Source organism: Pan troglodytes, chromosome 1 (genome assembly GCF_028858775.2).
Source record: "Pan troglodytes isolate AG18354 chromosome 1, NHGRI_mPanTro3-v2.0_pri, whole genome shotgun sequence".
Classification (NCBI taxonomy): domain Eukaryota; kingdom Metazoa; phylum Chordata; class Mammalia; order Primates; family Hominidae; genus Pan; species Pan troglodytes.
In genome coordinates this window covers 109,525,914-109,538,548 of record NC_072398.2, presented here as the reverse complement: position 1 = coordinate 109,538,548, position 12,635 = coordinate 109,525,914, and the positions used below count along the sequence as shown (strand labels likewise).

The following is a 12,635-nucleotide window of genomic DNA, read 5'->3' as shown; positions in this document are numbered from 1 at the left end:
GCTCCTATAATCTCCACAGCTGCTTCTCAGGCACACCAAGTTTAGGAACCATTCTTTCATATTTTCAGACTGGGGATTCTTACAAAATGACAGAGAAGGAAAACCTTAATCTTTTAAAGTTAGAGTTCAAGCATTAGACTTGAACTTAAGCTTCTTAAACACAGTTTGTCTTTCCCATTTTCTCTTTCCAGTTCTTTATACTGTCAAGGGATTGGTGCAGAAATGGGAAACAAAGCAGTGAAAGAAAAACTATTTATTTCTTTATACACATCTTGCTTTAACAATCACCAAAAAGACTTTCATTTTCTGTCACCCACCCTGTCCACCAGTTATGTTGGCCTTCAATATATGGCGATAGCAACATATATAAATCTATATCATATATTTATACACACAAACACATTCTATCAGCACTTTGAAGACACAGACTAGGCTTTACTAGGCTGGGGGCCTCTCCCATGCCACTTAAAAATGAGCACAGGTTTGCTCTATGCAAGAATTTCAACAGAGTTGGTCTGGCCATCAGTCTGCAATTTCCCCGAGGTAAGATAGGATGACAAAATGGGACAGCATCTTTGAAGTGAGGTCAGTCCAATTTGGATATCATAGAAGAAAAGAAATAGGATGTGCTAGGTTAAGCCTGAGATGGTATCTGGGAAGTCACCACATTCATGATGTGAACTCGAAGAACACAGGTGCTACAGTGCAGACCAAAGCCCAGCCTGACTCGACCCAACAGGGTCAGGTGTGGATCTGTGAGTAGTGCTCACTGAGCCCCCACGAGCAGTGTCCAGCAGGGCACCGCTGCTCAGTAGTGTGCTTTTAGAACCTGCCAGAGGAGCTCCAGCATTGGGACCACGTGCCCCTTTCATCGGAATCAGGGTCCTATATCCACTGAGTTTTCCATCTCAGGACAGCTGATGAGGCAAGAAATGTGCTCTTGCTAGTTCCCAAGCTGCTGGGGCTGTTGAGAGGCAGTATCACAAAACCTTCTGTGCAAACTACGCATCTTTTGCTTAGTGCTGGGCTAAGTGGACCTTGGCTAACGGTATTCCATAGCTGTCAGAAAGGCTTTCTGCCTTTCTCCCAGCTCCACCAGGATACATCTCTGACTCCCTCTTCTGGACCCTCCAGTGGACTTGGAGGAATGAGGCCCAGATGCTCCTCAGCAGATAGGTAGCTGCACAAAAGGGGGACAGGCCCACCTTTCCTGCTGTTTTAAGGACTTCTGGTGGCTGCGCTTCTTGCATGGTTCCTGGAAGGCAAGGGTCACAAGGCTGGAGTACACGGCAGAGCCCTTAGGGATTTCACCTGCAGACAAACATAAAACAAACCAAATCAGTGTATATTGCCAGGTCCTACTGATGGCTACCTGAAACTGGAGTGAGAGCTACGTGGTGACCAAAGCCAGGAGCACGGTGAGAGCCAGTTAAGAGGATGAGCTAAGAGCATGCGCTGCAGTCTGGAGGAGCAACAGGTGCCCGAGGTTAGGGGGAGCCTCCCCACCTCCCTGTGTGCTGAGATCCCTGCTCCAATTCACTGCACACTGGGTGGCTGGATCCTACCACTCCCTCTTCAGGGGCCAGGTGACTCTCCAAATCACTTTGTCTCAGCAGAAAGAGGCCTTTGCCATCTCCACTCAAGAAAGAAGTGCTTAGCATGAAACATGCACATACAGAAACAGCCTGTTGTAGGAAGAAGAGGACACTCTGCAGGGAAGTCCTCTGTTAAGTTTATGTCCAGTCGCCATAATGAGGGTGTGGAGGGGCCAAGTCCACAGGGACCTCAGAGCTCAACTAAGTCCAGTTCCATCTTTGACAGATGAGGGTGCAGCAGTCTCACAGAGACTAAGGGACAAGCCAAAGCCACACAGCAGTTAGTGATAAGCCAGGGATTAGAACCGAGGCTTCGGGTCCTTTCCAGTGATCTATGGGAGGTGGAGGGGAAAGCTTCCACACTGGAGAAAGCCAGTGGGTACTAGAGACTTTTGGGTTACCTTTTCTGGGACAGGAATAAGGCTTTACAGAGGCAATCCTGTAAGTGCTGCTCTAAAGAGGCTCAGGAAAGAGAAGAATTATCAGAGAAAAACAAAAGGGAATTAGTGAAAAAATAAAAAAAAGAGCAAGTTAAACTGGCCTAAGTCATTTTCACACTATGGAGATCAACATTCTCTCAGGTTATGGTTTAGAAACATTTCTAGGAATATGCTGAATTGCTTATGGCAAAGCTTTGATGTCCATGTTAAAAGGTTTAGTTTCTGATTTTTAACCATTTCATATACCTCAAGTTTTTCTTCAAAGCACTTCCTAGGGAATGATTAACACTTAGTGTTTTAAGTAAATGTAGATAATGTCTGGTACATATGTAATATTTTTCCCGTGAAGGTTCAGTTGTTATTTAACAAATTCTCTTTTAGACCAATGAGACACAACAGATCTCTTTTGTCGTGTTACTTAAAGATACAGCAAAATCAAATTGCTGTTCTTAACCCAGGAGTGTGCAGTGAAATCAGTTTATTAGGTTGCAAATTGCTTTTACTTTTTCATGAAGAGTAGAACACATAACTGGTCTCAAGATCCCTCTACCAAAAGCTCATTTAGAGGCAGACTCCCGAATGTCTAATGACTTCAAGAGTCAGCTGAATTGCATTTCTCCAGTCTCTGAACTTGGCCTCAAAGAAGAAAAATTGGAGTAAAAAGGAGAGATGATGACAATGTGAGAGTGAACCAAGATACAGGGGCAGGAGCTGACGGGGTGGGAGGGTGATGGGAACAGAAACTATCAGGAAGCTCACTGAGGACCTGTGATCTTGCAAGTGGACTGGAAATCTTCTCCTGGAAGGCCAAAGCAGGCCAAGGGTCGCCTACAAGATCTGCTAACGGATGGTGATGGGTGGGGGACAGGCTTGGTGCCTCTGACTGGTGCAGTAGTTTCCTTACCTCTAAGTTAGTCCTTGCCTTCTTTAAAACATCATGTGTTCTGGTTACTGAAACAACAAAAGAGCACCACAGAGTAGAAATCACCAGCAGAAATTAACCCTACTTGCTTAGCGTGAGAATTCTAAAGCATTTATTTCTTTCTGGCTATTCAGCTTGGAGTCTCCTTCTATCCACCCCCTGTCCTCCCCTCCCTCTGCAGCCACAATTGCTCCTGGCACAGGAGGTTTGGGGACATCAAATCAGTCTCCACTCCCAACATCCCCAAGCCCCCCTGATCACTTCTCATCTGAAGCACAAGTGGGGCATCGGGAAGACTGCCTGTTTCTGCCCCCATTCCCTCTCAGGGAACCTACGCTGGCTGACGATGAACTGCTCCATGCTCTCCTTCTGCTGGTTGGCGGTCTTCAGATGCTCAGTTGTGCTCTGAAGGAGCCGCTCCTGTTTGGATACTTTGGTTCTCAGTTCCAGAAGTTCCCTTTCTGTTGATTCTCCCTGGATAAGAGGAACAGACTCTTACTGACCAGGCAGAAGGCCTAAAGCACCCTGTGCTTTGTGGCTCTTTCCAATTCAAAGAAGGATTCTACAGTCTTCTCAACTCTCTTGAACTGGATTTCCTCCTTCACAGCCTTGGATACCTCCAGCCGAGGACAGTTTAGGATGAGGCCATTAGGTAGGAATATTGAGACTCTGGAATTCCCCATGCAGACTAGCACAGGCCCACACACCTGTAGCTTAAGAGAACCTTGCTTCAGGCTGGTTTACAACTCCCAACTCTGAAGAGGACCTTGCTTTAGTCCTGATATCAGTTCTGTCACTATCCCTTCACAGGTAAAATTGAGAGTTCAGAAATGTTATGCTGGGGTGAGAGATCTGGACTCAGGGAAGTCTGCAAGTTTGTAAATATTTGTGCCAACATGAAGATGGCAAAACACCCTCTCCCTGGAATTAGCATAGTTGGATCCAAAAGGTATTGGTGCCATTGACCTGGAAGTAGAATCCCTGGGGAGGGGATCCTGAAACCTGCCTACACAAGGGTCTGCCAATCAGAGTTAGCCTGAGCTCTGAGCAGATCCTGAGGGGTGTCTGACTTTCCCCAGGCCTGGTCCAGCGATGCCAGCTTAAGTGATATGCTGGGATTCCAGGCAGTCACTAAAAAGGCTCAGTCTCATGGGGGCATTCTGTGATCATTTAACCATGGGACCTGAGGGGTAGGAGATGGGTGCTGAAGCTTTAACTGAATTTCAGCTCATCCAAACTTCAGAGAGGCAAATAAACTGAACATTTATGGATGGCCAGGGTTACGATGTCTCCGCCTTCTTCACACCCCTTCATCTTCTTTGATTTCTTAACCAGGGGACAGGGGGCTGGCGGGGAATGGGATATATTCAGAGCTGCAATGAAAGCAGCCACCATGGGTCAGAGATGTCCCTCCAGGGACACTCCTCTAAGTTCCTGTCTATCCCAACTCACTATGTGGCTCCTGATTTTCTGGAAAAGCTGTGACATTGAGGAGACAGAACAGTATTGGAGGGCAGGAGAACTGGGTTTGAACCAAGAAAGGACACTGGCATCTTACCACTTTGCCAGGCAGCACAGGGATGTGGGTGCTTGGCAGGGCCGCTCTCCAGAACATGGTGAGGAGGGAAGCCGACTCCTCTAGGGCATGGTGCAGGGCACTGGTGCTGCTCCGAAGCTCATGAATGCCTTTGCTGCCTAGCACCTGGGGAAAGGTAACACCACAGGAGCGGAGAGATTACTTTCTTCCCCCTGCGTGGGCTCAAGCTTCCTTTGTGAGTGAGGCATAGCACATGGGCCTGCTTGAACCTGTGAAGCCCTCACACAACCATTTGCAGCTCTCAGAACTAAGGTGCTGCTCCCTTTACCAGGAATGCCTTCCTCCACCTGCAGAACCCACAAGGCTTTCAAAACTCACCCCCCTTGCTATGTCCTCTATGAGCCTGTTACCTTCCTTGCCTGAGATAAATGACCACATTTGCATTGGTGCTCTCACAGCACAGAGGATGACTTCTCATACTGTGCCTGTAGCCCCTTACTGTGCTTATCTACTTGGGTGTGTGTCTTGCCCTCTAGTGTGGGGGCTCCGTGGAGGCAGGGCTGTCCCTACACATCCATGGGTCTCCAGCAGCTCAGACAGCACAGCCACAGGTTCCTGGTCTCTCTCACTGGCAAGGTGCTCTCAGAAGCTTTGCTGACTGCCTTCCCTCCCTCTATGCAGTCTGCACAAGGAAATGACATGGCTGCCAGGCTTCTCGCCCCTTCCACATGTGGGGGCCATATACCTGCAAATCCTTCAGTTTCTATCCATCCCATTGAGTTGACTCTGCCCACAGATGGTCATGTGCCTGCATGACTATGGTAGATAATAAGCTACCAAAGGCTGCTAGGCAATGCCACATGTTTCTGTGGGGCTAAGGGGAAATATCCAGTGAGCTACATCTGGAACAGACCAGAACTCACAGTGAAAATAGGAGATAGAGAAGAAACGGCCTGGCTGCTATACATGGAAGAGGAAGTCTCAGCTGTTGAGAGATGCAAAGCATGAAAAAAACAAAAATGGTGGGAGAAGGAGTTAACATCAAAGGAAGAAAGGGCACAGGGAAAGAGAGCACCTAAAGCTTCAGGTGTGATTACCTCTGTGCCTTGGGCTTCAAGGCCAGGGAAGCTGCACGCTGATCTCACAAGAGACACTATCTTTTTGACCAGCAGCTTGCCCTCCACAATCTGCTGTCTTAGGGCACTGTAGTCATCAATGTGGCCAATGACATGGCGGCCATGCTTATTGGCAAAGGAGCCATCAGTAGCATCACCCTCTAGCTTGGGAGGGGTCTTCATTACTGGAGAAGTATCCAAACCCAAGCCTGAAAAAGAAAATGACAACACAACAGAATCTTCTGTTATTCATAATGATATCCTCAGTTTGCTCCAACTAAAAAAGAGGCAGGGAACAAGAAAAGGACGAGGCCGGGAACAAGAAAGGAAGCCTGGGAATGCACAAGGGTGGGGCAAAGTCCATCGAGATCTTCTGGCTTCTATATTTTTATAATCTTTCTTACATTATCTCTTAATGATAAATTTGCCAGGAGACAATTTTTTCCTTATTGGCAAATGAAATAGGATGAATCATAATAAATAATAAGTTTCTGGGTAGAGAAGACACAAACAAGGAAATCAAGCTGGATACAGATAGCATTTTCAAGAATAGAGAGATTATGGTGCAACGAAGCAAAAACAGCAGTAGGAAAACTACAGGAGGATGAACAATGGCAAGAAAGGCAGCCACAGAAGGTGCAGGGAGTAGGGCTAAAGGCCTTGGGGCATGCAGAGAAAACTCTCTAAATACAGATAATATGTTTAGAGACAACAAAAGGTTGTTTGCATTAATCACTTCCCATCATCAGTCCCTGGGCCCTTTAGTTGCCATATTTACCATTTGCTCTGTTGATTATGGGCGTTTCTGAGCCAGGAGTAGAGGAAGCAGAGCTGGGGAAGACCAGAGCTGGGGAATTCATACCAACATCCCGGACTGGAGGGGACACAGCTGAATCTAGGGGGTAAAGGCAACCACAGTTTTCAGGAGCCCTGGAACACACTGCACATGAAGCACATGCACACCTAGCCGTCCCCACTGAGACCTAAGGTGGCAGGACTCTCCTCTTACAGAATTATCCATACCCCACAAGCAAAAGCAAAAGCAAAAGCCTATGAGTCACTGAGTTCAGAATGTTTCCATTCTTCAGAACAAAAAGATATTCCTGTAATTGAGGGGTGTTCCATGAGAACGTAACTTCTAGTTTGAAAAATTATTAGGTGTATTTTTATAAACCGAGTCTTAAGTATAATTTGTGTGTGGTATCTAATATGATGCCCTGTAACTAAATGTAATATGTATAAATATACATAGTACATATTAAAATCTAGAATCAAGGGATCAAGGAATGAATGGATTCATGGGGGACTAAACTCAACATTCTAGTCATCATTCTGATGAGGTAATACTGAAAAAAATTGACTTGTATGAGAAGAACGGAGAGAGAGGGCTTGGTGGGTTAACATTGTCTTGCTGGAGACTAAAAAGCAACCCTATGGTGGAGGAATTGGAAAATATCACAAAGAAGGTAGAAAAGGTCCTGCTCAGGCAAGTGTGTCCCAGTGCCTGCTTTCCAGCTCAGGCCTCCGGGGTGCTAAAGAAAGACGGGCAGAGACTGCATCAGTGGGGCTGAGTCTTGGCTGCTATATGGGAAGCCAGTGAGAGAAGAAGGCCTGGTTAGAAGGAAGAGTTGGAGACATAACTGAACACCACAACCATCAGGGCAGCCCAGAGGAGGGCAAGGCATCCACCTAATGTAAGCTGAGAAGTTCCTGGTGGCCAGGCGGTTTGCTTGGTGGACCACGTGTGTTTTTTTATTGAATTGCCAAAACAGCATAATCATGTTATTGTCACCTTCATTTGACAAATAAGGTTACTGTCAGATAAATGAGAATCTACAAGAACCACAGAAAAACAAAGATTAACATGACCCAGAAATAGCTGGCAGGAGAGTTTGAAAGCTCAGCTTTAGAGAAACTGAACAGAAGTGGTTCCTGATTTGAATAAAATTGAAGGTATGGCCATGGAGGTGAGTAGAGATGGTGTACTAAATGGTGTATCAAAAGGAGAAAAGGACAGAGGAAGTAGAAATTGAATGATTTAAGAGACTAGGGGGACACCATTGACATTTCAATGAAAACTGGGAGAAGTGAGATTGATGGGGGATATTGAGAAGAGAAGGGGGTCCTGGTCAAACACGCCTATCTGAAAAGGCAGGCAAGGGGTGGGGTAGAGAAAGCGAATGATGGCCACCCGAAATAAATCACCCACCATCCAGGACTTCCCCAGAGCCCTGTTTCCTTAGGGGCAGGAACATTTTACCACACACTGAGTTCCCCACCTGTGAGGGAAAGGGGGACTAGAGAATCTGGGAAGGTCAGCAATACTGAGACAGGGCACAATGAGCTGGAAGGAACACAGACTGAAAATCACAACATCTGGTTCTGATTCTGGCTTTGTCTATAACTTCTCTAAACCCCCGCTTGTCTGTTAATATCTCAGGACCTAAGTTTTCTTATGTGAAATACAGAGATAGCAAAACCTGCTTTACTTCAGATGAAATTATATATGTGAAAACACTTGGCTAAAACTAAAGCACCAAGCAAATCCAAGAAAAAGATATGAACATATACAGCTGCTAATTATTGAGTAATTCTTAGTGTGCCAAGCACTTGTAAATGATTTCATTTAATGCTCAAAATCATATAAGGTACATATGATCATTATCCTCATCTTAAATATAAGGAAACTAAAGCTTAAACCTCTGAGACTTTAGACACCTTGCCCAAATCAAATGACCTCAAAGTGGTAAACTCAGAATCTGGAGCCCAGTCTGACCTAAATCCCACGCTTTCACTCAGGCTGCTAGACTAGAGCATCTCTGATTTCAACCTGACCCTAAGGAGCATGGACCAGGCAGATTACACCTTCTGCCGCAGAACTTCCTGGTGATCTCCCCACTGGCCAAGGGCTTTCTAAGTCCCTTTTCCTTCCTACCTTGGAGGAGCAGCTGCTTGTTTCCAGGGTCAGCGCTGGCTGGGAAGTTCTGGTTAATGGAGGAGGGGCTGAGGCTGGCTTTGCCAGCACCGCTCTCCAGCTGCTGTTGCAGCTGCAGTCGCAGACAATTGTTCCCCTGAATGCTCTGCTCCAGCTGCCCTCTCAGAGCTCGTACCTCTGCCACCAGGTGGCTCAGGTCACTGCTCAAAGGGATTTGGTGACAGGCATCCAGGCTGTAAGCTGAGAGAGAAGGAGTCTGGTAACATTGACCCAAGTATTTCCAAGCACTTGTCAGAACCCTCCTCTGTAACATTCTTTTCTGCGAAGGACCCCACTATCATCTGAGTCTCATGCAACCCATCTATGATGGAGATGTCACCATTTCTGTGTGTGGCTGGGGGATGGCACTGAGCTGGCACACATCCAGTCTGAAACTTCCCTGCGGCTTAAGTTACACACATGCACCTATAGAGCATTTGATTGGCAGATGAAGATAAGTCCATATTTCATCTCCATAGTAACCTTAGTCCTGTAGGCTAAAGTATAGGATCCTCCAAGGTAGAAGGTCAGCACTGAGCTAGAGAAGGGTAGGGGATGAGGGAGAAAGAGATTTCATAGTCCTCACTGTGAAAAATGAAAGAGAAGGAGGAGGTTTTTTGGTAGCATGTGAGAATGTGAGTTGGGCACCTTAGACGAGGGATTATAACTGAGTTTTTAAATTTCTCTCTCTCTCTTTCTCTCTCTCTCTCTATATATATATGTGTGTGTGTGTGTACATATATATACACCTACATATAGTGTGTTTATATATGTTGTGTGTGTATATACATACTATATATAGGTGTATATATGTACACATATACATGTACACATATACATGTACATATATGTGTACACACATATACATGTACATATATATGACATGTACACACACATATATATATACACATATATAAATATATATATGTATACATATTTACCTCCATTCACCACATGGCTATTTCTTTGTACTGGGGATGAAGAGATCTAAGAAATATTCTACAAGGCTACAATCCCTTATCTGAAAACCTTAAGGCCAAATGTATTTCAAAAGGTAAAATTTGTTTTAGTTTTTAGCAAGGCAACAGGGTGCATATATCATATATAACATGTACCCAGTTGCATGTGAGCCACAATCCTTTATCAAACATATAACTATTTCCACAATGAGCTATGTGAATATTCTAAATAGATAAATAAAGACTTATGAATATCCTCATGTCAGATCATCTAGATTTTGTCACTAAATGAGTATTTGAAAAATTTAATTTGGAAATCTTACTGGATTTTGAAATTACAGATAAGAGATTATGGAGCTTTAGTGGTTGTAGCTTTGAAATGAGTCCTAAAAGGCAGGGAGAAAAGCATGAAAGGAAAGGGAGCTCAGGATGAACCAATTTTAGGGACTTTGGTAAATAATCTACTCTTGAATTTTGCCCAAAGTTTTATGATGTTCCTCTCTCTCTTTCTCAACCCAACTTCTCCCTAAATTTTGCTTATTTTTAAGAGATGTTTTACAATCTATCTATACCCTTTCATCTTCCCAATAGCACCTTATATTAGACTGTCATCTCTTAATGTGCCAGAATATCACTAGACCCCTCCAATACGTTTCCCAGATTCGAATGTCTCCCAACTCCAGGACATCCCCTAAGACTTAGCATCCTAAAGTTCTGTTTTCATCATATGCTTATCTTCTTTGAAAAAGAACAGACTTAGTTTCATTATCTACTATACAGAATGTCAACTTTTACCCTGACCTGTGAGCTTTCAAGATTTGGTGACTCTGCTCCACCATCCTGACTTCTCACTCCCCCAACCTCAAGCTTCTCCTGTGGTCAGGCTGGTCCCACTGACCCAACACTCACCATGACTGTGTACTTAAATTATTCTCCCAGCCTGGTGAGCCCCCTCTATTTCTTCAGGTTCCAGTTCACCTTCTCTTTAGAAAATCAGGAAACTAAATCAGGATTTATGATAATTCGAATCTAACTTCCACTGCCCTTCACTCTTTGTTTAGCCTTCTGGAGGGACATAAAATACATAAGTTCTTTTCCACCTGACACTTCTTCAAATATCCGAAGCCAGTTCTCATGTCCTCAAGATCTTTTGAAAGCCTACATTTCTTTAGTTTCTTTGACTAGTTGGAGATTTCTGGTCCACACCATTGTGCGCCGTGTCTTCATTATGTTCCCTAGTGTGTCAACGCCCTTTTCAAAGATGGTGCCCCTTAATCTAACAATATTTTAGACATGGTCTCCACAGGCGAACATCACACTTACACTACTGTAGTTCCAGTTTGAGCTGGCATTTCTAGCAACCTTTGTCCTACACCTTACTTGTGTGAACATGTTTCTACCAAACCCCAAACCCTCATGTCCATGAATGGCTGTCTGTCCTATATTTCTACCCTCATCCGTTATTTCTACCACTGATATTTTTAATCGAGCTCAGGATTTTGCTTTTTATCTTTCCTAAATTTCACGACATTGATGTCATCCTCTGCCCCAGCCTGCTGTGACTTATTCACATTATGTTTTGAGTACCCTTCTCCATTTAAAGAATGAAGAAATATATCAAAATTCTCAAATATTAGATTATTATTTCAGCAGGCAGCAAAGTCTTCAATAAATGTCCTTAATATTTAAATCCAGGATTGAAATTTAGGTCCTATTAGTGGTATTTCTATAAGGTTTTTTTGTTTTTGTTTTTGTGTCTTTTAATTTTCTCCTGTGGGCAGGCTGGTCCCCACTGACTCAACACTCACCATGACTTTGTACTTAAGCTATTCGCCCAGCCTGGTAAGCCCCTGTATTTCTTCAAATTCCAGTTCACCTTCTCTTTAGAAAATCAGGAAACTAAATCAGGATTTATGAAAATTACATGAAAGGGCAATAAGCTGAGAGCCAGATGTCACTAGGGAAAGGGTCAGGGTGGGAGCAGACTGCCTGTTGCATTGGGCTGAATGGGTTGTCAGTATGTATTACCAACAATATTAAAGGCCTTTTCAAATGATGATATCATTAGGACAGTTCTTTTGCTTTCAAAAATGTTACAATCTAGACATTGATAGGAATGTCTAGATTTTCTTAAAGTAATTAGGAATGATCAGGCCAGATCTTGCTCGTGCCACCAACCTGTCCCACTGGGCTTTGTGTTTGAGAGCTCCTACTGGGAGCCCCAGGCTCGGGTGGGGGTTTCTGCAACAGAACTCTGTAGCTTCCCATGATCTCCACAACTCCCAAAGGAAAGACCTCACTAGCATCCTATGCAAGGGCAAAAAGCTCATGGGGTGAGGGGAGAAGAACACATACCTTTCAGCCCCTTCTTGGAATTGCCATAAAGTGCCTCGTAGATTTGTAGCTCTGACTGGAGGGACTCAAAGAGCTGCTGTTTCTCTTCACACTGTTGCTGCAGGAGAACCAGCTTGTGCTGCAGTCTGACCAGGGAGAGGCAAGGCCCACTGAGATGGCAGAGCCACTCAGCCACACCAGAGCAACAAGCTGAGAGCCAGATGTCAACTCAGAGGGTCAAAAAGGGTTACGGTTAGGGTTACATCTGAGCCCCAGATGTCAACTCAGGGGGTCATGAAGACTATCACTTTTATTTCACAGATATGGAAATGGAGGCTGAGGGAGGTCAAGTAACTTTGCTTGAAAACACACCATTACCTACATTAGTTCAGAGCAGAACAGACACACCAGCACAGTCTCCTTACTGCTCCTACAGTGCTCTTTGCATCCTGACAAGCAGTTACAGGGCTTATGCTGGGACCAAGCATCACAGCCAGTATAGAAGCTTCCTAGGTGATGGTGAGACTAATGTCCTATATCTAATTGGAAGCATGGGAACCCTTCTTTTTCATGTCTCTGATATACTGAAGACTTCTATAACAGAGTTTTACTCTCTCAACTTGGGAGTGACAAGGCATTCCCAGAGAAGTCCTTTCTTCTGCTCAAAGCGCCCCTCCCCCCACCCCACTGACACACAAAAATCAGGAATAGCAGAGGGAACATTTAGGTTTCCAAAAGAGGACATCAATTGTCTTGCCA

The 12,635-nt window shown here is 44.7% G+C and overlaps 1 protein-coding gene across 49 annotated transcripts in view; it reads right to left on the bottom strand.

The window, feature by feature from the left end:
* Positions 1-238: 238 nt before the first annotated feature.
* The window catches only part of LOC107966245 (myomegalin), a 229,804-nt gene continuing 217,407 nt past the window's right edge, over positions 239-12,635 (bottom strand). For 19 of the 49 annotated variants that reach the window (XM_054669378.2, XM_054669310.2, XM_054669240.2 and 16 more), the window contains 8 exons: positions 11,898-12,022; positions 8,545-8,784; positions 6,388-6,504; positions 5,592-5,818; positions 4,516-4,659; positions 3,293-3,431; positions 2,940-2,986; positions 239-1,311 (listed from right to left, as the gene is read on the bottom strand). In XM_054669378.2, the coding sequence (XP_054525353.1) occupies positions 1,270-1,311; positions 2,940-2,986; positions 3,293-3,431; positions 4,516-4,659; positions 5,592-5,818; positions 6,388-6,504; positions 8,545-8,784; positions 11,898-12,022 (1,081 nt within the window). In that variant the 3' untranslated portion in view covers positions 239-1,269. Of the gene's footprint in view, positions 1,312-1,996; positions 2,058-2,939; positions 2,987-3,292; positions 3,432-4,515; positions 4,660-5,591; positions 5,819-6,387; positions 6,505-8,544; positions 8,785-11,897; positions 12,023-12,635 lie in introns of all 49 variants that reach the window. The other 30 variants (XM_054669246.2, XM_054669205.2, XM_054669251.2 and 27 more) reach the window with 5 other exon arrangements.